Raw genomic sequence first — 25,603 nt, forward strand, 5'->3', positions numbered from 1 at the left:
ATGAGAATGTGAGATAGCTCCTGGGGCTATTAGAAATGATGTAACAGCTACCATTTCTCCCTGTGGATAATCCCTGGGGAAGGGCCCAAGGTCCCTCCCAGGATGAGGGTGGATATTTCCTGTTAGAACTAAGAAAATTTAAGTCTTATCCTTTGTGAAACCATAGACCCACCCTTGGCACCTGGCCAAGCTGAAGCTGCATAAAACTAGGCTTAGCTTCAGCTCTCAGTCATACACCTTCTTGACAACATGAAGACCAGAAGCTTCTTGGTCCAGGTGGTGGTGCTTCTCGTCCTTGGGACGCTGGTGGCAGAGGCAGCTATCGTAAGAGGTGAGTGGACAAGTGGCCTGGGTGAAGCTGGCTTGGGTTGAGGAGAGGTTGTTAGGGGCAGCCTGGGTCTTGACAAGAGGCAGCATGCAGAGCTGGAGCCCACTCTTTAGCCTGGACAGCAGGCTAAAGTTTTGAGTGTATCCAGAGTACTCTTGCCTGGAAAACCCCATGGACGGAGGAGCCTGGTAGGCTGCAGTCCACAGGGTCTCAAAGAGTCGGACACGACCGAATGACTTCCCTTTCACTTTTCACTTTGATGCATTGAAGAAGGAAATGGCAACCCACTCCAGTGTTCTTGCCTGGAGAATCCTAGGGACAGGGGAGCCTGGTGGGCTGCCGTCTATGGGGTCACACAGAGTCAGACACGACTGAAGCGACTTAGCAGCAGCAGCAGCAGCAGAGAAGTAGGAAGTTGCCCACTAGACTCCATGTGCGTTCTGCCCCAGGACTGAGAAATCAGGGCTGTTTGTGGAAGGAGTGTTGTAACATGACCTTGGCCTCAAGCATTGATACTTGGACAGAACATGCAATGAAGTTGAGGAGCCCCAGGAATCTGGGCCCTAGGTGGTGTCTCTTCCCTGCCTGTTTGCTCCATCAAAGCACCTGAGTCATCAGTCCTGTAAGGGGAGGTTAAGAACTAACAGGGCCTCAGAAATCATGGAGTCTGAAGACCTCTGTTTTCCAAAGCAGGACACTGAGACCTAGAGCGAGGTGAGGAATTGTCAGGACAATCTCCAGAGCCAGGATGGAGCTCAGGTCTCCTGGCATGTGTCTCAAAGCTCCTTGTCCTTCCACCAAGTTTCCTCAAAGATGACAATGTGTCCTCATCTCCTGAAAGTCACTCCTCCCTGGCATATCCTCATGAGGGCCCCAGGACCCAGAATGGAGGGTGAGGGGAAGAAATGGACACCCAAAGGAAACCTGGTCCTATGGAGCTTTTCCCCAAAGCCCAGGGAACAGCCATCCGAGAGTGCAGACCCCAGCTAGCCCTGGTGAGCCTTCTCTATCTCAGTATCCCTCAGCTTAAGGGACACCACAGTGAGCAGTGGCTGGACCTGGAGGAAAGACTAGATAGTTGAAACAGACATGCTGGTCTAAATATTAGTAATAGTAGGGATATTTCTTTCAACAGGTCGTCCAAAAGGTCAAGGCACTAAGGAAAGAAATGTTTTAGTCAACGAAAAGAGCCCAATCAATGGTCAACATCCTGTCAAAAGACCAAATCCAGTGAAAGGTCAAGGTCCAGTGAAAGGTCAAGGTCCAGTGAAAGGTCAAGGTCCAGTCAAAGGACAAGATCCAGTCAAAGGTCAAGATCCAGTCAAAGGACAAGATCCAGTCAAAGGTCAAGATCCAGTGAAAGGTCAAGATCCAGTGAAAGGTCAAGATCCAGTCAAAAGGCAAGACCGAATCGGAGGTCCACTCCTCCCTAAGCGTGGGTCCTGCCCCAGGGTTCTGATCCGGTGTGCCATGATGAACCCCCCTAACCGATGTCTGAGGGATGCTCAGTGCCCAGGGGCCAAGAAGTGCTGTGAAAGCTCTTGTGGGAAGACCTGTATGGATCCCCGGTGAGGTGAGAAATGGGTGGAGGGAAAGGAGGCCCAAGAGGGGGCAGAGAGGCTGACTGGCGGAGGGCGATCCTAGGCTAGTGGGGAGAGGACATGGGAGGTGATGGAGAGACTGAGGGGTCTCAGGGGCTACCACTGGGGTCCTGAGAAGGATGGCATGTGGACGTGGTCCTGCCTCCCACTGCCTCTGAGTCTCTCACCTGCTGACTCATGTTTCCGATTCTCTTTTCTTCTACCAGGTAGAGTCTGTGCTTGTGCACCTGTGAAGTCCCCAGCAATGCAGGCCCCAGTGCCTGTAGCATGACCCTCTCCCACATTGCCCCTTCTTCCTCTCATCCGGGAGGCCCAAGCTTGAGCATGGACTGCCTCCCTCATGGACTTTCCAATAAAAGACTGCTTTCAACTCCATTTGTTTCCGGCTCCTGTGACCTCTGGGCCCCCGAGAGCTCCGGGGAGATGGGTGTGGGTTTGGGACTTCTTGTCCCCAGTGGAGAGTGGAGCAGGACCCATGGCAGATGTTCTTGGGGTGTGAAGGAGAGCAGGGGCAGGAACAAGAGGCCTATTCCTAGGGTTCCTTGCAGAAATCCAAAAATCAACCCAAGAACCGCAGCCTCCATTTCACCAGGAAATGGAAACCTAGACATTTGGCTTCTGACCTCTGGCCTCAGACCAGGGAAATAAACCCCCAAACCTTCCCACTGACCTCCACTTCTGACCTGGCTATGATCAACCCTGCCAGTGTGACCAACCAACCCTCCTGGCTAAACCTCTGACTCCCTCCTTCCCTTCCTCTAATGTTTCCCATGAATCTGTATCCTCCAAGAGGACAGAAAGACGGATGCCAGGAAATCCCTGCTCACGAAGCATTTCACCTGTTCATGCCTGAGGTGACCTCCAGTAACACATAATTCCTTTGGGCGAAGCAGTATCCTCTCCCAGCTTTCTATTTCAAGATGTGAATGAGAAGGCAAGACACATCGATCCTTCCATGTCATTGCTGAATAAAGTTCTCTGGGGACATACAAGTTGGGGTAGAGTAGACTGGAGAAGGCAATAGTACCCCACTCCAATACTCTTGCCTGGAAAATCCGTGGACGGAGGAGCCTGGTAGGCTGCAGCCCATGGGGTCGCTAAGAATCGGACATGACTGAGCGACTTCACTTTTTACTTTCATGCATTGGAGAAGGAAATGGCAACCCACTCCAGTGTTCATGCCTGGAGAATCCCAGGGATGGGGAAGCCTGGTGGGATGCCGTCTATGGTGTCGCACAGAGTCGGACATGACTGAAGCGACTTAGCAGCAGCAGCAGCAGCAGACTGGAGGAGTGAAGACAGCAGGAGGGTGTATGTTGGGTAACGTTGGATGACCTCATGGCTTTGCTGTTGGCTCAGCTGCCCCACTGCTCTTGTGCAATGGAGTTCTCCAGGAAGAAGTGGGAGGAGCCTGGGGGTGCAATGGGCACCCCACTTGGGAGTCAGGAGATCTGAGTTCTAGGTCTAGGCTCCTCCCAACTTGCTAGATGACTGCAGATAAATCTCTTTCTCTCTCTGAGCCTCAGTTTTGTCTATTCAGTTTGAGGGGAGTTGGGTGAAATTATTCTGGAAGTATAGTAATGAATGTCAGTTCAGCCCTGATATTCTGGTGTTGAAACATCTCTTCTTTGTATGTGTGTGTTGGACTCTGCTAGAGGGGAGGTGGGGAGCAGACGCTTTGTTGGGGGTGAGAGAACAGAGAGCCCAGTGTCCCTTAGACACCCCCCCAGGAGCCAGGGTTCCCCTCTGATTCTCCAGGGGATGGACTGGACCACGCATCTTGGAGCACAGACAAGAGCAGTGCCTAAACTTCTGGCCTGAGAAACATATAATACACCACTGGTGGTAAGAATGGTTTCTGTCTTAGTGTTTTGTCTCTTCCAGATCCTGCACTAAACATGTCATAAGTATTGTCTTATTTCTCATTAGAACTCCCTCAGATGGGTATATACACCTCTTTAATTTTGTTAAAAGATTGAAACCATGGGACTTCCCTGACAATCCAATGGGTCAGACTCTGTGCTTCCAGTGCAGAGGGTGTGGCTTTGATCCTCGATCAGGGAACTGAGGTCCTGCAAGGCACACGGCACAGTAAAAAAACCAAAAAGATTGAAGTCATGAAAGCGTCATTAATCACCCAAAGACACAGAGCTAGTAAATGATGATAAGTCCTAGTTTTTCAAAATTTTTATTGAAGTATAACTGATTTACAATGTTGTGTTCATTTCTTTTGTGCAGCAAACAGATTCATTTATCCATATCCACACAGTCTCTTTTTCATATGCTTTTCCATTACGATTTACCACAGGATACTGCATATAGTGCCCTGTGCTATACAGGAGGGCCTTGTTGTTTATTCATTCTATATATTATAGTTTGCACCTACTAATCCCAAACTCCCAATACATCCTTCCCCGCCCCCACCCCCTTGTAACCCTAAGTCTGTTCTCTATGTCTGTGAGTCTGTTTCTGTTTCACAGACAAGGTCATTTTGGTCTTATTTTAGATTCCACCTATAAGTGATATCATACAGTATTTGTCTTTCTCTTTCTGACTCTCTTCATTGAGTGTGATAATCTCTAGGTTCACCCATGTTGCTACAGATGGCATTATTTCATTCTTTTTTATGGCTCAATAGTACTCCACTGTGTATATATCACACCTTCTTTATCCATCCATTTGTTTTTGTTTTTGTTCATCTGTCGATGGTCATTTAGGTTGTTTCCATGTATTAGCTATTTGAATAGGCTGTATGAACATAGTGAAGTGAAGTGAAGTCGCTCAGTTGTGTCCGACTCTTTGGGACCCTGTGGACTGTAGCCTACCAGGCTCCTCTGTCCATGGGATTCTCCAGGCAAGGATACTGGAGTGGGTTGCCATTTCCTTCTCCAGGGATCTTCCCAACCCAGGGATCGAACCCAGGTCTCCCGCATTGCAGGCAGACGCTTTACCGTCTAAGCCACTAGGGAAGCCCCAATATGAACATAGCGGCATAACTAAATCCTATTTTATTTTTAAGTTTTTGGCTGCACCACACAGCTTATGGGATCTCTGTTCCCCAACCAGGGATTGAACCCAGGCCCAGCCCATGGCAGTGAAAGCACCAAGTCCTAACTGGATCCCCACGAATCCTATTTTTATTATAAACTAGCAATAATCAGAAGATGGAAAAAAAATTCCCAATACTAATATCAACACAATTAAACCACTCAACAAATAAACTTAATGAGAGAAGGCAGAATTTTAAAAAAGAAATGTAAACAAGTATTCATATAGCAAACAAAAAAGTCTTGCATAAATAATTAACATGTTCCAGAATGTGAAGGTTCTGTATGGTGAAGACAGAAATATTTACCCCTTTGATTTTATCTCTTTCCTCTGTTTTATTGAGATAAAATCGACATATAACATTGTATAAGTTTAAGGTGTATAACCTGGTGATTTGCTATATGTATATACTGCAAAATATTTAGCACAATAAGAATAGTTCATAAATCTTTCTCAGGTAATGGCTATTTTATTGTTGTTGTTGTTATGGTGAGAACATTAAAGCTCTACTTTCATAGTAACTTTCAAGGATGCAATAGTTTTGCCCCTGCACAGCCTCCCTTCGTGATTTTGGCACCAGATTAACAAAACAATCCAAGGAAGCGGTGGTTGTTATTGTTATTCAGTCATTCAGTCGTTCAGTCGCTCAGTCACGTCTGACTCTTTGTGACCCCATGGACTGCAGCACGCCAGGCTTCCTTGTCCTCAACCATTTCCCAGAGTTTGCTCAAACTCATGTCCATAGAGTCAGTGATGCCATCCAACCATCTCATCCTCTGTCGCCCCCTTCTCCTCCTGCCTTCAGTCTTTCCCAGCATCAGGGTATTTCCAATGAGTCACTTCTTCACATCAGGTGGCCAAAGTATTGGAGCTTCAGCTTCAGCATTGACTTTAGGATTGACTGGTTTGATCTCCTTGCTGTCCAAGTAACTCTCGAGAATCATCTTTTAGGATTTTAAATAGCTCAAAAGATGATGACACAAGGGGTTAGGGACAATAAAATGTCTGTAGAGGGGACTTACCTGGTGGTTCAGTTGGGTCCACCTGCCAATGAAAAGGACATGGGTTTGATCCCTGGTCCGGGATCTAGGAACCCACATACAGTGGGGCAAATAGGCCCACAAGCAGCAGCTACTGAGCCTGTGTGCTCTGGAGCCCATGCTCTGCAACAAGAGAAGCCGCCGCAAAGAGAAGCCTGCACATCGCAACCAGAGAGTAGCCCCCTTTCACTGCAACTAGAGAAAAGCCTATGCACAGCAGTGAAGACTCATTGCAGCCAAAAATAAATGAATAAATACATAAAATTATATAAAAAAGAAAAGTCTGTGAGTAGATGTACTTTCCCTTTTTGTTTTATATCAGTTGTACAGGGAGAAATTTAGGAAGAAAAGCTTTTACCAATTTCACTCAGCAAATCAGGGCCACCAAGACCGGATTCCCTGTCTCCTGGACCAATGTTCATTCTACCTAACTTTGGAACTTGCTGGTTTGATCAAATTCTTGTAAATGTAAATTTCTCTGATTCCGACTGATGCCTGAACATTTGTCTTCTGACACCTGGAGCCCACAGGCATTAAAACATTTTAATCATTTATAGTGTCAAGGGGGAGTTATTCACTCAAAGAAATAAGGGATTCACAGCATGATAAGGGGCCCATTTGGGGAGACATGACTCTGGACCAGGTATCCATCGGTTCCATGTCCCCATTTGGACCAGGTTCTGCTCACTTGGGAGCCTGTACCTGGGCAGAGAAGAGAGTCTTTTCATCCCTAGTCAGACATTCAGCCTCATATTCCTTCCAGGTACCTGCTATTCTCTGTCCTTGTTGGATTCAGAAGCAGGCAGTACTGTGCCCAATCCACTTAGGCTCAGAGAAGTTCCACACACTCTCTGAACCTCACTGACACCATCTGTAAAAGAGAAGAGAGCAGGTGGAGGTTTTCAAGCTCTTTGCACAAAAATTCCAAATAACCTAGAACCTATACAGGCATATCTGACATGTGAATAACTGCAGGCAGAAAGTCAGGAGGAGGGTCAGAAAGTGGGTTTGTGACTTCCAGGCACTGTTAAGGTCACACAGACACACACACAAAACCCTTTGAGCTATGCATAGTAGATTGAGAAGAACAAACATCAAATGTTCAGTGCCAGTGGGAGGACTCATTCTTGCTCCCTACTTCCACCTGCTGGATCTAGCATCCAGCAGCCTAGAGCGCCCATCAGAGGCTGGGAGCCTTCTGCCCGTCTCTGAGGTTTCATGGTCACCCCTGAGGCAGAACAACAGCATCACTCAAAGGTTACAGAAAACTCTGAAGTGCTTCTGACGCCCTATCCAGCGCAGGACAGGGACGCTCTCTTCCCACTGGGCGTGTGTGTCATCCTTCTCGGGGTGCCAGTCTGAGGCGTCAAAAACATGCACTAGCATTTATCAGCTCTTGGCAACTTCCCTGATCGCGCAGCCTTCCATCGAGTTAGAACAGACAGTACACTTTGAGATGATCATGAACCACTTCTTCACTTAAACATGAAAAACCTGAGGCTCAGAGAGGATGAAGAAAGGCTTTCCAAAGTCACAGAGTGCGCTCCAGCTGGGTCCACAACCAAGATGTAGAACTAACTCCCTGATTGTGTTGTCAGTACTGCATCATTTGTTTCGTGCAGGTTAGTCCCTAAGATGAGATCAATATTCTTGAGTGATGGGACAGCACATGGAAATACGTTGATGGAAATGTATAGAAATGGAGAAGATGGTGCAGATGGAAGCAATTTGGCTGAAATGATCCTCCACAAATCTGTCGAATCAGCTATTCTCAATGTTAAGGCAATTATCCTCAGTGGGGTCTTTGGCTCCCCCTTATTCTTCCTTTTCAATGATCTTGGCTCCTTGTCTTTTCTACTTTCACAATATTTAGAACAACAGCTCTGGTAGACTCTTTCAGCCTCTTTCACTGTTTAAGGGACTGATGGAGCCCTTGGCAACAATCTCTCCAGCTTCCTCCTTTTACAGTTGATAGAACTAAAATCCAGAGGAGGGAAAGAATTGCCCAGCGTTGTTAGTGAATCAAATATATTGTAGTAAAATGCAATGGAAACAATGTTGTTTGAACTGGCATTTCATGATCAATGAGATGGTGCATCTTTCAAATTGATTCAGGTATTAGTAATGCTTTCTCCCCCTCCAAGAGCTGCCTTTTCATGTCCTTGTTCCCTTTTCTATTGAGCTGTTCTGATTAGCTTAATTGCCTTGTCACAGCTCCTCCTTTTACATTTATTTTATGTATTTTATATGGAAATATAGTTGACATATAACACTGTAAATTTAAGGTGTGCCACATATTAACTTGATACACATATATTGAAGTATGATTGCCATTGTATCAATAATTAGTGCCTCCATCATGTTACATAATTATCTTTTTTTTAGTGGATGAAATAAGTTCTAGTCTCAGCAAGTTTAAAGATCATAATACAATATTATTGTACATATTCGGTCTACTGTGGATTAGATCTTTAGGATTTATTTCCTACTATTTACAAATTTGTACCCCTAAATAATCTATCTCTAATACCTCCCCATACCCAAGAACTACCATTTTTCTCTGTTTATATGAGCGTGCCTTTTTCAGATTTCACATATAAGTAATATCATACAACACTGCTCTTTGTCTGACTTACCTCACTTAGCTTAATGTGTTCAAGGTCCAACCATGTTGTTGTAAGTGGCAAGCTTTCCTCCTTTTTCACGGCTGAATAATATTCCATTATATACATGTGTGTCTGCGTATGTCACGTCGTCTTAGCCATTCATCTGTTATGGGCACTTAGGTTGTTGCCGTACCTTGGCTATTGTGACAAACGCTGCAATAAATGCAACCATGCACATACTGTTTGTCTATCTCGGACTGATTTCACCTAGCCTGGTGTCCTCAGGATCCATCCCCTCGTCACAAATGGCAAGCTTTTCTTAATTTTTTATGGCTGAATAACATTTATATATATGAATAATGGAATGAAATATTGGAAAAAATCAAGAATTTAGCATAAAGACCTAAAAAAGTACAGAGTAAACCAAAGGACAACTAAAAGGAAAATAATAATAAAGATGAAACCATAAAATTTCTAAAATCAGGAATAGGAAAACAGTAGGAGATCTAATCAATAAATAAAAGTCCTATTTAAAAATTACAAGATAGTGAGACCACGAGCTTTTTAGTTAGTTGGTTTAAAAAAAAAAAAAAGGAAAGAAGTAGAACTAAATATAATAAAACCTATTGGTAGAAATCACCATGGAATGAGAAAAAGTGATCCTGAGATATTTCGCAGATCAGCTTCTTTTCTCGCCCCTTTTGGCTGCTGTCCTGGCCCCAAGGTCCTGAGGATGAGAAGGCTGGGTGAGGGATGAGCCGGCTGAATAATATTTCAGCATTACTAAGTGGGACTGAAAACAAAGCTCATGAGATTTAGAGTACAGGCTTTTAAGTAGCTGATTTGCCAAACCAATCAAAAAGGATTTTTCCTAAACTTGACTTGCATCTCAGAGAAGACAGGCCTGGCAGAACTGGAGGAGAGCGGTAAAGATGCACAGAGGAAAAGCATAATGTCTTGGCATTGCCTTCCCTATACAACCTTGAATAGACAAGGGCCATGACCGTGGCCTGAGAAGGGTTTGGTGACACTCAGGAATGAGGGTTTGGGTCATACCACCAGGTAAGCCACTGAGAGTAGCTCTGATGGTAGCTGAGGACAAGGAGACTAGAACGGGGTGATGAGGAGGGGTGATGATGATGGTGAGCAGCTGTAGCAGGGGCTGGGGCTGTAGTTTGCCCCACAGACCCCTACCCTCTATGGTTTCCTACAGGAAGAGAGCCCACCAGAGCTGTTCCCCAGTGTGAACGGAGATATGGATCCCCAGAGCAGAAGGAGGGGTGCAGCTCAGAGTTCCTTCAAGAAGCAGCTCGCCACCCAACTGCAAGGAGTGTGTTAGCTGATCACAGACAGCAAGTGCTTCTCAGACACCTGGTACTTGAGCTGAGATCACACTATACCCGGGCAAGCCCCTGGCCAGGAACAGAGTAAGGCTGTCGTTCAAGGCTCTTTCCTTTTCTGCCTAATGGAGGACCCCCTTTTATGGAAAATCCTTGCTCCAGAGCTTCCCCAGGGGGCTGGCAGGGATGCGATCAGGTCAGCAAGGTGATGTTCCTGGTACCTTGCCGGGAGCCGGCATATTGCATATTGAGTGCATATTGCATATTGAGTGCAGCACTTTCCACAGCATCATCTTTCAGGATCTGGAATAGCTCAGCTAGAATTCTATCACTGCCGGGAGCCAGCATGAGGAGCTCCACCCATGACAAAGGTCATGAGGAAGGAGGCTCGGCATACGCAAAGGTGGGATCAAGCCTCAGGAGTCCCCCTGGAAATTCTCAAGCATCTACCCCCAAAACCAGAGTCTGCCTACTTTCTGCTTTGTGCTTTCACCTACACCTCTGACTTTACGGGGGGCTGTCCCCCACTACCTCTCTCTGAAAAAAGAGTTAGCTTATAGCTCCAGTTAATAATTCCTGGGTGTGACAGTGTTTCAACCTACAAACTCCTTTGAAAATCCTCTAGCCTGCCTGAATAGGTTTTTCCGGCCACGTGTGATTGTTCAGAGCCTCCCAACTGTGAGAGGCAGGAGATGTTCTAAACTGTCTAAACACAGATTCCTTTGAGTAGTTAAAAGATTGATTAGAAATTGTATGGGTGAAAGGTTTTTTCACTTATTGGGCCAATGTTTGCTGCTAAGTCTCCATACTCCTTACCTACTGTGTCCTTGGCAGTGTATTGATTGATATAATGGGTGTATAGAAATGTAAGTAGTAGCCTCAATGTTTGTAACCTTGGACCCTTGAGTTAATTCTTTTCTTGATTGAGCCCACCTCACCTTTGCACTATAGGAATGCAGCTTTGTCCAATGCTTTTTTGGAGGCTGGTGCCTGACTTTGGAATAATCACCTTTAGAGAAAGATAAGTTTCTTAAAATGTTAACAGGCCTCCTGGCCAGAAGATGATGTAATTCACCTGAACTTTTGCATATGATAAGTTTGAAAGCCTGGCTTCGATTAGAACCAGGAACTGCTGTCCTTGCATGACTCTACCCCTTCCCCCATTATCCTCTATGCATAACTTAAGGTATAAAAACTACTTTGGAAAATAAAGTGCGGGCCTTGTTCACTGAAACTTGGTCTCCCCATGTCGTTCTTTCTCTTAACCTTCTGGCTGAATTATTCAACCTCTTTTCTCCACTGAATTTCCTCACTGAGCTATCCTTATTCTATTACTCTTTATATCTTTGATAAATATTTAAATAAATAGGTCGCCTATGCCGTCTCTCCTTCGAATACCCTGGATCAGCCGGGCTGGTCCCCGGCAGTACCTAGTCCTGCATCCTCTCCTTCCCTTTCACTGATGTTACTTTGCCATGAAACTTGCACTGCTACCTCTGTCTCAGCTTCTGCTCCCTTGAGAATGCAATCTGCAAAGTGTGGCTCATGGAATTATGAGGATTCGGGCTCAGGGCACTGTAAGAATGAGTGTCCAGGAGGCGTGATCACAGCCAACCACAGCTCCACAACCGTATGATGTAAACACCTTTACTCTGGTCCTGGACACTCCCCGCAGCCACCAGTAGCTCCCTGACTGGCTGCTGCTGTGGATGAAAATACTACATTGCCCTGCAGAAGGCTGCCCTTTGGTCCTTGCTGCTTAGGGTCGCTCAGTGGAGACCTAAGTGTCAGGTAGGAGCATCAGATTCGCCAGGCATCTTAGTGCAGCCCTAGGTATCAGGGTGAAACAAAGTGACTCATTGGTTTGTTCAGTGTCTGCAGCAGGGGTCCAGAATGTCCATCAAGATTCAAGTATGGGGACTTCCCTGGTGTTCCAGGGCTAATCCTCCCTGCTCCCAATGCAGGGGACCCGGGTTCAATCCCTGCTCGAGGAACTAGATCCCACATTCTGCAACTAAGAGCTTGAATGCTGCAGCTGAAGTTCCCGCATGCCACAACTAAAGATCCTGAGATGACAGAAGAACCCATCTTCCACAACTAAGGTCCAACACAGCCAAATAAATTTAAAAATTAAAAAAAAAAAGACTCAAGTATGAACTTGAAAGGGAGGTACCAAAATACAGTGGGCAGTCAACAAAATCAGATACCCTCTGCATACTCCCTATGAAACTCCAGAGACTCTTCACATTGGTGGTTACAAAGGGAACATCACAAATGTTGCCACCTCGGAAACAGAAGCCACACCCCCTGGTCACCATGGCAACGTCCCTGGAAAGCACCTTCTCTTATCGGACTCCTCTTCTGCCAGTTTCTCTCTTAGCAGTAGTTTCTTTCACAAGGTCAATTTTAATGGATCTGAATAGTTTTTCTACCCATTTTATTTTACTTATTTGGTTGCTCTGGGTGTTAGTTTCAGCACTTGGGATCTTTAGCTGCAGCATGAGGAATCTAGTTCCCTGACCAGGGATTGAACCCAGGCCCTCTGCATAGGAAGTGTGCAGTTCTTAGCCACTGGACCATCAGGGAAATCCCTCTAACCAGGGAATCAGTGAAGTTGCTCAGTTGTGTCCGACTCTTTGCAATCCCATGGACTGTAGCCTACGAGGCTCCTCCATCCATGGAATTTTCCAGGCAAGAATATTGGAGTGGGTTGCCATTTCCTTCTCCAGGGGATCTTCCCCACCCAGGCATCGAACCCAGGTCTCCCACATTGCAGGCAGACGCTTTACCATCTGAGCCACCAGGGAAGCCCTCAGTTCAGTTCAGTTCAGTTCAGTCCAGTCGCTCAGTCATGTTCGACTCTTTGCAACCCCATGAATTGCAGCACACCAGGCCTCCCTGTCCATCACCAACTCCCAGAGTTCACCCAAACTCATGTGCATCGAGTCAGTGATGCCATCCAGCCATCTCATCCTCTGTTGTCCCCTTCTCCTCCTGCCCCCAATCCCTCCCAGCATCAGAGTCTTTTCCAATGAGTCAACTCTTCGCATGGGGTGGCTAAAGTACTGGAGTTTCAGCTTCAGCATCATTCCCTCCAAAGAAATCCCAGGGCTGATCTCCTTCAGAATGGACTGGTTGGATCTCCTTGCAGTCCAAGGGACTCTCAAGAGTCTTCTCCAACACACAGTTCAAAAGCATCAATTCTTCGGCGCTCAGCTTTCTTCACAGTCCAACTCTCACATCCATACATGACCACTGGAAAAACCATAGCCTTGACTAGACGGACCTTTGTTTGCAAAGTAATGTCTCTGCTTTTCAATATGCTTTCTAGGTTGGTCATAACTTTCCTTCCAAGGAGCAAGCGTCTTTTAATTTCATGGCTGCAGTCACCACCTGCAGTGATTTTGGAGCCCAGAAAAATAAAGTCTGACACTGTTTCCACTGTTTCCCCATCTATTTCCCATGAAGTGATGGAACCAGATGCCATGATCTTTGTTTTCTGAATGTTGAGCTTTAAGCCAACTTTTTCACTCTCCTCTTTCACTGTCATCAAGAGGCTTTTTAGTTCCTCTTCACTTTCTGCCATAAGAGTGGTGTCATCTGCATATCTGGGGTTATTGATATTTCTCCTGGCAATCTTGATTCCAGCTTGTGCTTCTTCCAGCCCAGCATTTCTCATGATGCACTCTGCGCCCTAAATCCCTCTAAAGTGGGATTTTAATCCCAAATTATCTTCCAGCTTTCCGACACTAGATGGCGCTTGGTCTTCCCTAGTCTGCAACTGAGTGTTTTTAGACACTAAAATAGTAATTCTTCAATACTTGTCCCAGGGTTGCTTTACTCCTGAATCACAGTAGGGTGCCCCCTCCCCCACTGCCTCTGGGCAGAATGATGTCACATCTTGTCCAGCCAACACTGCCAAAGCCTTGGGCATCCCTTCTGCTTCTCTGCCTGGAAGTGAGATGCTGCGGCCATTGGCTGCTGGGAGAAATCCTCACTTCTTCCTTTCTCTGTGTCTGCTTCTAACGGTCACTAGTTCTCACACCCATGACAGTGTTTGTGCATGGGTTCTTAAAACCAGCACTCTTGCACACGTGGTGGCTGCAAAGAAGGCAAGGGGGAGCCGGTGTCTGGACTTTCCAGCTGCTATAGGGGATGAGCCTCAACCTCCCACTCCCAAAACTGACATGGTGGGACACTCCCTCCTTCCATGTATGTTTTAGGAGTCCAGACATGAAAGTTGTCTAAAGCACCTCATTCCTGCTGTGAGCACTGGAGCAGCTCTGCATCCTCCTCTCCGATTCTGTGTTCTGGTCTCAGCTTCTGACCTACAGTTTGACCACCTGTCAAAAAGAAGGGGATTGGGACTTCCTTGATGGTGCAGAAGAGAAGAATCCGCCTGCCAATGCAAGGGACATGGACTCGATCCTAGTCTGAGAAGATTCCATGTCCTCTGAGCAGCTGAGCCTGTACACCAAAACTAGAGAGTAGCCACTGCTCCCTGCAACTAGAGAAAGCCTGCGTGCAGCAAGGAAGACCCAGTGCAGCCAAATATAAATAAATAAAGCAATGTGCACATGTTAAAAAAAAGGATTTTAAAGAAAGGAAAGGAATTGGATGGAGCAGGATGGCTCCAATATTCTCTAAACCACCTACTGCCTCATCAAGCCTTTTCCACTCTGCCTGTCATGGTGAGGAGAGAACAAGGATGATGGGAAAGGTGAGAACTTCTGGGGCTGCATGATGTTCAGTTCAGTTCAGTTGCTCAATCGTGTCCGACTCTTTGTGACCCCATGGACTGCAGCACGCCAGGCCTCCCTGTCCATCACCAACTCCTGGAGTTTGCTCAAACTCATGTTCATTGTGTTGGTGATGCCATCTAACCATCTCATCCTCTGTCGTCCCCTTATCCTCCCACCTTCAATCTTTCCCAGCATCAGGGTCTTTTCAAATGAGTCAGCTCTTCGCATTAGGTGGCCAAAGTATTGGAGTTTCAGCTTCAACATCAGTCCTTCAAATGAGCACTCAGGACTGATCTCCTTTAGGATGGACTGGTTGGATCTCCTTGAAGTCCAAGGGACTCTCAAGAGTCTTCTCCAACACCACAGTTCAAAAGCATCAATTCTTCGGCACTCAGCTTTCTCTATAGTCCAACTCTCACATCCATACATGACAACTGGAAAAAGCACAGCCTTGACGAGATGAACCTTTTTTTGGCAAATTAATGTCTCTGCTTTTTAATATGCTCTCTAGGTTGGTAATAGCTTTCCTTCCAACGAGTAAGTGTCTTTCAATTTCATGGCTGCAGTCACCATCTGCAGTGATTTTGGAGCCCAAAAATAAAGTTAGCCACTGTTTCCCCATCTATTTGGCATGAAGTGATGGGACCAGATGCCATGATCTTAGTTTTCTGAATGCATGATGTTAGTGAAGTCAATAAGAGATGCTCGCTGAGGTTCCCAGAATGTGCAGTGCAGCCAGGAAATATACGGTTAATTGGGACCAGCTCAAGTGCTACCGCACGCTGGCCAGAGACACAGCGTTCCCTAGCTGAGGAACTTTTTGCTGAGATGAAGCTCTGATGTCATACCTGCACGCTCTGTGTGCACCCCGGGGTCACTGATAATTCTTGGACATTCTTTGGCCACTTCTTAGGCTCTCCTTGTCCAGAACCTCCTTAGATGAGGAGACTCTGTTCTAGCAGCCATGGGTATCTGCCCTCGGGTGTCCAGTGTGACAGGGGTCATGCACAGACACCACAAGCTTCTCAGCTTATCCCAGATGCTCAGAGTCACAACATTCCGTTGAATTGGAGTTGGAGATTAGCCAGACAAACACTTTCATTTCAAAAAGTAGAAAACTGACGTCTAGGGGCATCATCAAAGTTCACACGGGGAGTCATGGGCGGACCTGGGGCTAGGAGCTACCTGTCCTGATATTATCTCTTTTCTTTTTCCATGGGGTGTTTTTTTCATTACTGTATTTTATCACTGCTTTTACTCTAATAGCATTGCCTAATAACTGTTCCCATTTTATATAGGATGTTGACTAAAGTAGAAGGACGAGTAACCTTTCAAAGAAAGACTTTATGATCTATTCATTTGATCTGAATGGGATTTCAAGTTCATGGCAGGAATTCCAGAGTAACAGAATTTTTCAACCCAAAGTGTAGAATCAGGGACTTCCTTTATGGTCCAGTGGTTAAGACTCTGCTTTCACTGCAGGGGGCATGGGTTCTATCCCTCACTGGGGAACTAAGATCCCACGTGCCCATCTGGCATAGCCAAAAAAACCCAAAAACAAAACCCAAACAGCAACAACAAAAGGAAGATAACAGAAACAAAAATCCCAAAGTATAGAATCAAAGATAATAATCAAAGAATTGGGCAGGAGTTGAGAAGTCAACTATGAACTGAGACTCTGCAATTTGCCGAGTCAGCCATTATCATGAGTGTCCTGCATCATTTTGGCGCCCTCTCAAAAATGTCTCTGCTTTTCTCTCACCAATTTACTCCTCACCAGGCACAGACCTTTGCTTAGATTCTTGGAGTGTTTCTCCACCAAGATGGGTCCTAAGGGACCAAGTCACCCATTTTATAATGACTGAGACAGAGACCAGTGGTGGATGGAATTTGTGCCAAATCAACAGTGGGAAACCAGTCTCATGGGAAAAAAAAAGAGTCGTGTTGACTTTCATGTGTATTTCTTTAACTACAGGCACAGTTATGTATATGGATATGCTACTTGCATAAAGTTTCTGCCACCCATATGTTCCTGGCCTGTGTCCATGTTTCTATTAGGTGATCTGTTTTCTTTACTGCATTGTAAAATGTCTTTCTATACATTATAGAATATATATTCCTATTGTATGTATTTACTCACATTTTCAGAATTTCTAATTTTTTTTCCTAGTGTAGGATTGATCTTGCCCTACAAAAGTTTTTCATTTGCTTGTGGTTAACTGTATCAGTTGGCTTTCTGAAATCATTCCCACATCTGTACTGTACAAAACTTTTAATTTCATGGCTGTGGTGTCTTTTAATTTCACAATCTGCAGTGATTTTGGAGCCCCCCAAAATAAAGTTAGCCACTGTTTCCGGTGTTTCCCCATCTATTTGCCATGAAGTGATGGGACTGGATGCCATGATTTTAGATTTCTGAATGTTGAGTTTTAAGCCAATTTTTTCACTCTCCTCTTTCCCTTTCATCAGGCTTTCAGAGGCTCTTTAGTTCTTCTTCCCTTTCTGTCATAAGGGTGGTGTCATTTGCATATCTGAGGTTATTGATATTTCTCCTGGCAATCTTGATTCCAGCTTGTGCTTTATCCAGCCCAGAGTTTCTCATGATATACTCTGCATATAAGGTAAATAAGCAGGGTGACAATATACAGCCTTGAAGTACTCCTTTCTTTATTTAGAACCAGTCTGTTGTTCCATGTCCAGTTCTAACTGTTGCTTCCTAACCTGCATACAGGTTTCTCAAGAGGCAGGTCAGGTGGTCTGGTATTCCCATCTCTTGAAGAATTTTCCACAGTTTATTGTGATCCACACAGTCAAAGGCTTTGGCATAGTCAATAAAACAGAAATAGATGTTTTTCTGGAATTCTCTTGCTTTTTCGATGATCCAGCAGATGTTGGCAATTTGATCTTTGGTTCCTCTGTCTTTTCTAAAACTAGCTTGAACATCTCAAATTTCACAGTTCACATATTGCTGAAGCCTGGCTTGGAGAATTTTGAGCGTTGCTTTACTAGTGTGTGAGATGAGTGCAATTGTGAAGCAGCCGTGAAGAGAGACCCTACGTCCAAGGTAAGAGAAACCCCAGTAAGACGATAGGCGCTGAGAGAGGGCATCAGAGGGCAGACACACTGAAACCATAATCACAGAAAACTAACCAATCTAATCACATGGACCAGAGCCTTGTCTAACTCAATGAAACTAAGCCATGAAGTGTAGGGCCATACAAGACAGACGGGTCTTGGTGGAGAGTTCTGACAGAATGTGGTCCACTGGAGAAGGCAATGGCAAACCACTTCAGTATTCTTGCCTTGAGAACCCCATGAACAGTATGAAAAGGCAGAAAGATAGGACACTGAAAGATGAACTCCCCAGGCTGGTAGGTGCCCAATATGCTACTGGAGATCAGTGGAGAAATAACTCCAAAAAGAATGAAGAGATGGAGCCAAAGCAAAAAGAACACCCAGTTGTGGATGTGACTGGTGATGGAAGCAAGGTCCGATGCTGTTAAGAGCAATATTGCATAGGAACCTGGAATGTTAGGTCCATGAATCAAGGCAAATTGGAAGTTGTCAAACAGGAGGTGGCAAGAGTGAACATCTGCATTTTAGGAATCAGCGAACTAAAATGGACTGGAATGGGGGAATTTAACTCAGATAACCATTATATCTACTACTGTAGGCAAGAATCCCTTAGAAGAAATGGAGTAGCCATCATAGTCAACAAAGGAGTCCAAAATGCAGTACTTGGATGCAATCTCAAAAAATGACAGAATGATCTCTGCTCGTTTCCAAGGCAAACCATTCAATATCACAGTAATCCAAGTCTATGCCCCGACCAGTAATGTTGAAGAAATTGAAGAAGTAGGGAAAACCACTAGACTGTTCAGGTATGACCTAAATCAAATCCCTTACGATTATACAGTGGAAGTGAGAAATAGATTTAAGGGACTAGATCTGATAGACAGAGTGCCTGAAGAACTATGGACGGAGGTTCATGACATTGTACAGGAGACAGGGATCATGACCATCCCCAAGAAAAAGAAATGCAAAAAGTAAAATGGCTGTCTGAGGATGCCTTTCATATAGCTGTGAAAAGAAGAGAAGTGAAAAGAAAAGGAGAAAAGGAAAGATATACCCATCTGAATGCAGAGTTCCAAAGAATAGCAAGAAGAGATAAGAAAGCCTTCCTCAGAGATCAGTGCAAAGAAATAGAGGAAAACAATAAAATGGGAAAGACTAGAGGTCTCTTCAAGAAAATTAGAGATACCAAGGGAACATTTCATGCAAAGATGGGCTCAATAAAGGACAGAAATGGTATGGACCTAACAGAAGCAGAAGATATTAAGAAGAGGTGGCAAGAATACACAGAAGAACTATACAAAAAAGATCTTCATGACCGAGATAACCACTGATGGTGTGATCACTCACCTAGAGCCAGACATCGTGGAATGTGAAGTCAAGTGGGCCTTAGGAAGCATCACTACGAACAAGCTAGTGGAGGTGATGGAATTCCAGTTGAGTTATTTCAAATCCTAAAAGATGATGCTGTGAAAGTGCTGCATTCAATATACCAACAAATTTGGAAAACTCAGCAGTGGCCACAGGACTGGAAAAGGTCAGTTTTCCTTCTAATCCCAAAGAAAGGCAATGCCAAAGAACGCTCAAACTACCAATGCAAGATAGTATCCATAAATCTCCATATTAAGGGACTTCCCTGTGATCCAGTGGTTAAGAGTCTGCCTGCTGACGCAGGGATACTGATTCAGTCCTTGGTCAGGGAGGATTCCACATGCCACTGGGCACCTAAACCCCTGGCCACAACTACTGAAGCCCGCACATCTTAGAGCCCATGAGCCGCAACAGGAGAAGCCATCACAATGAGAAGCCCGCACACTGCAGCTAGAGAGTAACCCCCGTTTGCTGCAACTAGAGAAAGCCCAGGCACAGCCAAAATAAATATATTTTAAAATAGGAGAGTTGGTTTGGTTTTTTTTAGAAAAAAGCTCCATTTTATTTTGCTAATAGCTTATTATTGTGCTTTGTCTTTGTACCTGTGTGTGTTTCAAAGGTTAATTTGTTCAAAGGAAACTCTTCGAATGTACCCCTTTTTGAAATCTGTGGGGAGGGCTGGGTTTACATTGTCCTGCATACATGGTGAGAAGGGGAGAGAGTTTGTCAGACCGGATAAGTGCCCTGGGAAAGACCATTTCCTCCTGTTTGCCTCCAAATCCACTGCATAAAGCAAGAATGATTACGGGCCGGGCCAGCCCAGATACTCCCTGAAGGCGAGGGAGCACTTGTGGGCTCTCAGAGGTTATGCCTCAGAGGTTATTACAGTTCCTTTTTCTAGGATGAGAAGACTTGATACTTCCTGGTCAAACGCAGGCGCTTTTGACCTTGGACCCTGGAACTACAGCTCCCCCTGCTGGCCGCTGCCTGCCAGAGTCGATAACAAGACATCCAGCCCTCGTTCACCCACACTCTTTGCTTCCATTATGAAGATGAGCAGCTTCTCTGCGCTCCCCGTGATCTTCCTCCTGCTCTGCTTCCACACGGCACAGCCGGGACCCCGCAAGGGTGCGTAGAGGGCGCGGCGGTCCTCGGTGTGGTGGGGGTGGGGGCACGCTTTCTCCGAGAAGCCGGTGGGACACGCTGGCGCAGGTGCCCAGGCCCCCCAACCTCACCTTGTGGCATTTTTCCCCAGCCGTCCAGAAACCTGGATATTGCCCAGAATTTTTTCTTTCCTGCCCTTTCGTCCTTTTACCTATGTGCCGGCGCGATAGAGGGTGCAAGGGGACCAAGAAGTGTTGTTTCTACAACTGTAGGCGTCAGTGTATGGATCCCTGGGTATCGTTGGAGTGAGGTGAGAAGCCCTACATCTGCCCCCCCCCGCCCCCTCCACTTTGCCCCTGGAACGTTCCAGAAGAACCAGGTCTCCCAGAGGGAGTGGAGGACTGTCAGTGCCCTTAGATTTCATGGAGATAAGAGCTTTTAAATTGAGATCTGATCTGGAACTTCCAAGGCTCAGTGGTTGAGACAGAGGGTTTCCATTGTAGGGGGGCCCTGGTTGGGTCCCTGACTGGGGAAGTAAGGTCTGGTCTGTCTGCCCCAAAACTCGCCTCAAAGACAGTGAAGAGAGAGGCCCTTCAAACCTTCTTCAGAAAAAGCACCATTTGTGTCTTAGGCATTGTTTGGTGAAATGACAAGGAGGTTAGAATGAGATTATCTCTAAGCTGTCTGAACTGTTACTGAATTTTTATCATAACTGTTTTCCAGGGCCTTTTATTTTTTTTTTTCTTTAATGTTTGTTTATTTGGCTGCACTGGGTCTTAGTTGCAGCACGCAGGATCTATGATCTTCCTTGAAGCTTGTGGGATCCAGTTCCCTGACCAGGGATGGAACCCCGGCCCCTCGCATTGGGAGTGCAGTCTTGGCCACTCGACCACCAGGGAAGCCCCTGGCCATTATTTTTTCTAATCGCTCATAATAAGGAAGCACTTTCCTCTTTACATTTAAACAGTGAGGTAAGGGGTTCTGAGATTATAATTCTTCAGCATGGCTCGCCTAGAATTCCCGAACCCTGATTCCTTGGAAGTGCATCTCAGCATCCTTGGGAGGAGTATGCAGGGTGCAGACCATAGTGGTCGTGGGATCCAGTCCGTGTTCCCCTCAGGGTCCGCATCATCCCATGTCTCTGTTTCTCTCTCTGCTCTCCCCAGGTAGAAACCTCTCTTTACAGGTTTCTTGAGAAGGCTTGAGAAGACGTGGGGGAGTCCAGTCTCAGACTTGGATGACTGACCTCCAGTGCTTCCCTGCTTGCCTCATTCCACAAGACTTCTTTTTATCAAGAGTTGAATGCTTCTCGATATGAAAATGCCACAAAGAAATAAAGTGTTCTCTATTTAAAACTACAGGAAAGTCTATGGCTACTGAGTCTCTCCCCTGCCCCCCTTCTCTGTCTTCAACCTTTTGTGGGGGATCCTTAGGTGACTGTATAAAAGGATGGGATTACTGTTTCACGTTTACTCTTGACGAGTGCCTGCTCTTCTGTTTTTCTGATACGTTTTTTTATTAACGCCTCCTGACACTCAGACTCTCTGTTCGTTAAATTCCCAGGGCATTTTTGAGTCAGAGTTTCTGTGTTTGGATGCTATGAAAGATGTACATTCTTATCCTGAGGTGGAGGGGCAAGTCTCTTCACTACATTGTCTCTGGTACGCGCTGGTCGCCTTCCCACTTGTGGGAGTTGTATGATGTAGGACTAGACTTGGGACTTCAGGGTTGGAAATGGAGTGGAACGTGGCCTTAGTTTTAAGCTACTTTAGGGTCTAAAATCTAGGCCTTCATAAATTTAGAAAAGGAAATTCTGCTTAACAACCTTGAATCTTAATTTAAGGGGTCTAAGACCCTAAGCTACCTAATAATGAAGTGTTATTTAGCCATGCATTTCCTCTCTTTCTGCTTTGTGATTCTTCTTGATTTGGGATCACATAGGGATTTCAGTTCTTAGAGAGTGGTCTTCAAAAAACGTGTTTTTCTTTTCTACCTTCATGAACTGTAAAAATTCCCTTGATAAATAGACAAATATCAATTTTGAAATTTATGAAAATTTGAAATATATATATATAGTATAGTCTTAATTATCCATCTAGTTATAACCTTTAATCACAACAATAACTTTCTGTTCTCTCACAGACAGAAAACCAGAAGGCAGGTGATTTAAGCGCTAATGTACAAAGTACTTCAGTAAATACTAATGTCACCAAGAGCATAGGAACATTCTATTAAACATGTTAATTGATGCTCAATCTACAATATATAAATATACTTAAAAATATATTTTATTGGTGACTAATGTTTTGTGTTCTCTGTCTTACTAAGAAATTGTCCAGGTATCCAAGGATGATGTACTAGTTAAAGAATAGGAGAGAGAAAAAGAAGAAATGCATGGTAAATTGCTGAAAATAAATGGTAGACATTTTTTAAAAGTATATTTTTCTTTGACATGTACATCTTAAATTTTTGAAGAACTGCTTATTTCCTAGAATGTTTTAAGTTGATATTTATTGCTTCATCATAATTTATATCATGGCAAGTGATACATTTTTTGGTACATGATGAATATTGTCATTAAAATAAAATGAGCACTTCATTCTTTTTCATGGTTTCTAAGAGGGTGTAATTTAACCGCCCTCTTCATTTGAGAGTAATGTCTATGAGAAAAAAAAATTCTTTCTTTTTCTAATATTCTTCTGCCTCCTCGCTTCCTTTCCCTTCATTGCTTGAACAATTCAAACCGAAAACAAACAGGTGAGTGACTGAGCTTAAGGTCCCCTGGACGGCAGATGTCAGGGTTAGATTAGAGCACCAGGGGTTTCCCGGGGGAAAAGGCTTGTCAGGGGTAAATGGGTGACAAGCGGGTGAGGGCAGCCATCAGACCAGGTGCAGGAGGGACCTAGCGAAGGAGGGAAAGACGGAAGGTTGAAGAGGAAGGGTCTCAGAAGACAGTGTAATAGTAAAGAAGTGCTGGCCTGGCTGAAGGGGAGGGTTTGAATCGCAGTCACCTACTGGGGCTATCTCAGAATGGGCAGGGGTGGAGGGGTGCCTGGCTAGCTGGGGGGTGGGGGAGCGTCTCTTTCTTTCCTAGAGCAGAGGTTCAACCCAGTCCTTCCACTGGGCATCCCGGAAAGGGAACCCTGACAAACAGAGCAAGTTCTGGTGAGGGTGTCATCTGGGAGTGTGCCTGGACCACCTGAAAGGATCCCTGCATAGGCAGCGCTGTCTGCCTCGTCCTGTGAGTGTCTCACCTGCTTCCTCCCTCCCTCTCTCTCCTCTCATTCTCTTCCTCTCCTTTGTCCTCTTGCTCGTCATTTCTTTCCCCTCCGTAGCCTTCTTTTCATTTCTGGTTCGTTTTATTACTGTCTTGCTCTCCTTTCCCGTCTTGCTCGTCCTTCCCTCAGTTCTCATCCAGTGTTCTCACGTGTGTGCTTTACTTTCTCCTCTCTCCTTCTGTCCTGCTTTGTTCTGTGTGCCTGTTCTCTTTCTCTGGGCCAGAAACACCTGTGTGGGAGCCCGGCGCATTCCCTCAGGAGTCAGCGCCATGTCATGGCCCTTGTCAGGCTGTCCTTAGCGCCCGCCCCTTGCCCGCCTCTGGGCCCTGTCTGCTCCCCCGCGGCCTTCCTTCCGGTTTCTGGGGAATCCTTTCATCTTCCTGGGAAGCTGGTCTCTGAGCCCTTTAATTCACCTCCCTCCTTTGTCTATGTTGTATCTCTTGAGGAAGAGAAAGCAGAAGACTCTCCCCTGCCCCAAACTCCCTATTGGGGCTGGAGCTTCCAGCCAGCCCCTACCCCTGCCCCCCTGACGGGTGCCAGGATGGCCAGCAGTGTTCAGAGAAGAAAAAATGCTGTCCTCGTATTGGTTGCATGAAAGGCAGGAATCCTCCAGCTGTTCTGAACCCATGAGACAAAGATCGAGACAGAGGGCAGGGGGTCTTGGGATGCTGGTGTTCAGTTCAGCTGCTCAGTCGTGTCTGACGCTTTGTAACCCCATGGACTGCAGCACGCCAGGCTTCCCTGTCCATCACCAACTCTCGGAGCATACTCAAACTCATGTCCATCACATTGGTGATGCCATCCAACCATCTCATCCTCTATCATCCCCTTCTCTTCCCGCCTTCAATCTTTCCCAGCATCAGGGTCTTTTCCAATGAGTTGGTTTTTTGCATCAGGTGGCCAAAGTATTAGAGTTTTAGCTTCAGCATCAGTCCTTCCACTGAATATTCAGGACTAATTTCCTTTAAGACTGACTCGTTGGATCTCCTTGCAGTCCAAGGGACTCTCAAGAGGCTTCTTCAACACCGCAGTTCAAAAGCATCAATTCTTCAGCGGTCAGCTTTCTTTATAGTCCAACTCTCACATCCATACATGACTACTGGAAAAACCATAGCTTTGACTGGATGGACATTTGTTGGTAAAGTAATGTCTCTGCTTTTTATTATGCTAAGTTGGTCATAGCTTTTCTTCTAAGGATCGTCTTTTAATTTCATGGCTGCAGTCACCATCTGCAGTGATTTTGGAGCCCCCCAAAATAAAGTCTCTCACTGTTTCCATTGTTTCCTCATCTATCTGCTGAAGGTGGCTGGGGATAAGGGCTAGTCTGGTATCTGCCATTGCCAACTTTGTGAATTTTGATGGCTTGATCAGTTGATGGAACCTACCTTCAGCCTGACTTGAGATCAGCCACCAGTCAGTCCAGCAGGGAGCGCCCTGGGTTAAAGGAATCAGATCTGCCTTCATGAGATGCTTAGGTCTCAGTCTGGGGACTGGGGCAGTTAGCTTCCATGCAGCAGACTGGGCTGTGGTCTTGGACAGTGGGAGGGTTTCAAGCTCCAGACCCGCTCTCTCTAATTCAGGTGAAGCCTGGGAAGTGTTCAGTGGTGAGAGACACTTGGAAGCTGCTTGGCATTGACAGGAGGGCAAGTGTAGAAAGTGGTGCATCGTCCCTGAGGAAGTAAGAAGTCGGCCGGGCTCAGATCTCTGAGTCATCTACCATCAGTATCCCTCAGCCTGACCTAAGTCCCCTGGAGGTCTGTGCTTTGTGACAGGGGGCTGCCTCAGCAAGACGTTGGCCCTTCCACAACATCTCCCGCTGGGCACAGAACCTCAGAGGATCACATTGCAGGGCCTCTATGCCTGACCTCTCACCTGGGCGCCAGGCGGGAGATGGTCTGGAGAAGCTTGGAGAAGCAGCCCTGACTTAGGGTTCATGAGACTGAGGTCTGAATGTCAGCTTTGCTTGACCGACTTGTTGCCTTGGGCAGGTGACAGTGCCTCTCTGACACAGTTGAATGAAAGCCCAGAAATGGACCTTAAACATATTATGGCCCACTAATGTTTGACCTGGGA

General features: G+C 45.8%; 2 protein-coding genes across 3 annotated transcripts; both read left to right on the forward strand.

The window, feature by feature from the left end:
• Positions 1–231: 231 nt before the first annotated feature.
• On the forward strand, positions 232–2,304 carry PI3 (peptidase inhibitor 3, skin-derived (SKALP)). The gene is made up of 3 exons (NM_001080353.1): positions 232–331; positions 1,464–1,901; positions 2,136–2,304. The coding sequence occupies exons 1-2, from the start codon at positions 250–252 to the stop codon at positions 1,898–1,900; spliced, it is 519 nt and encodes a 172-aa protein (NP_001073822.1). The 5' UTR covers positions 232–249; the 3' UTR covers position 1,901; positions 2,136–2,304.
• Positions 2,305–17,698: 15,394 nt separating this feature from the next.
• On the forward strand, positions 17,699–22,856 carry WFDC15B (WAP four-disulfide core domain protein 15B). 2 transcript variants are annotated; one of them, XM_059892365.1, is made up of 4 exons: positions 17,699–17,769; positions 20,050–20,276; positions 20,404–20,562; positions 21,419–22,856. In XM_059892365.1, exons 2-3 carry the CDS (start codon positions 20,051–20,053, stop codon positions 20,559–20,561), a joined length of 384 nt encoding a protein of 127 aa, XP_059748348.1. In that variant the 5' UTR covers positions 17,699–17,769; position 20,050; the 3' UTR covers position 20,562; positions 21,419–22,856.
• Positions 22,857–25,603: the final 2,747 nt, after the last annotated feature.

Source organism: Bos taurus, chromosome 13, assembly GCF_002263795.3.
Source record: "Bos taurus isolate L1 Dominette 01449 registration number 42190680 breed Hereford chromosome 13, ARS-UCD2.0, whole genome shotgun sequence".
NCBI classification, from domain to species: domain Eukaryota; kingdom Metazoa; phylum Chordata; class Mammalia; order Artiodactyla; family Bovidae; genus Bos; species Bos taurus.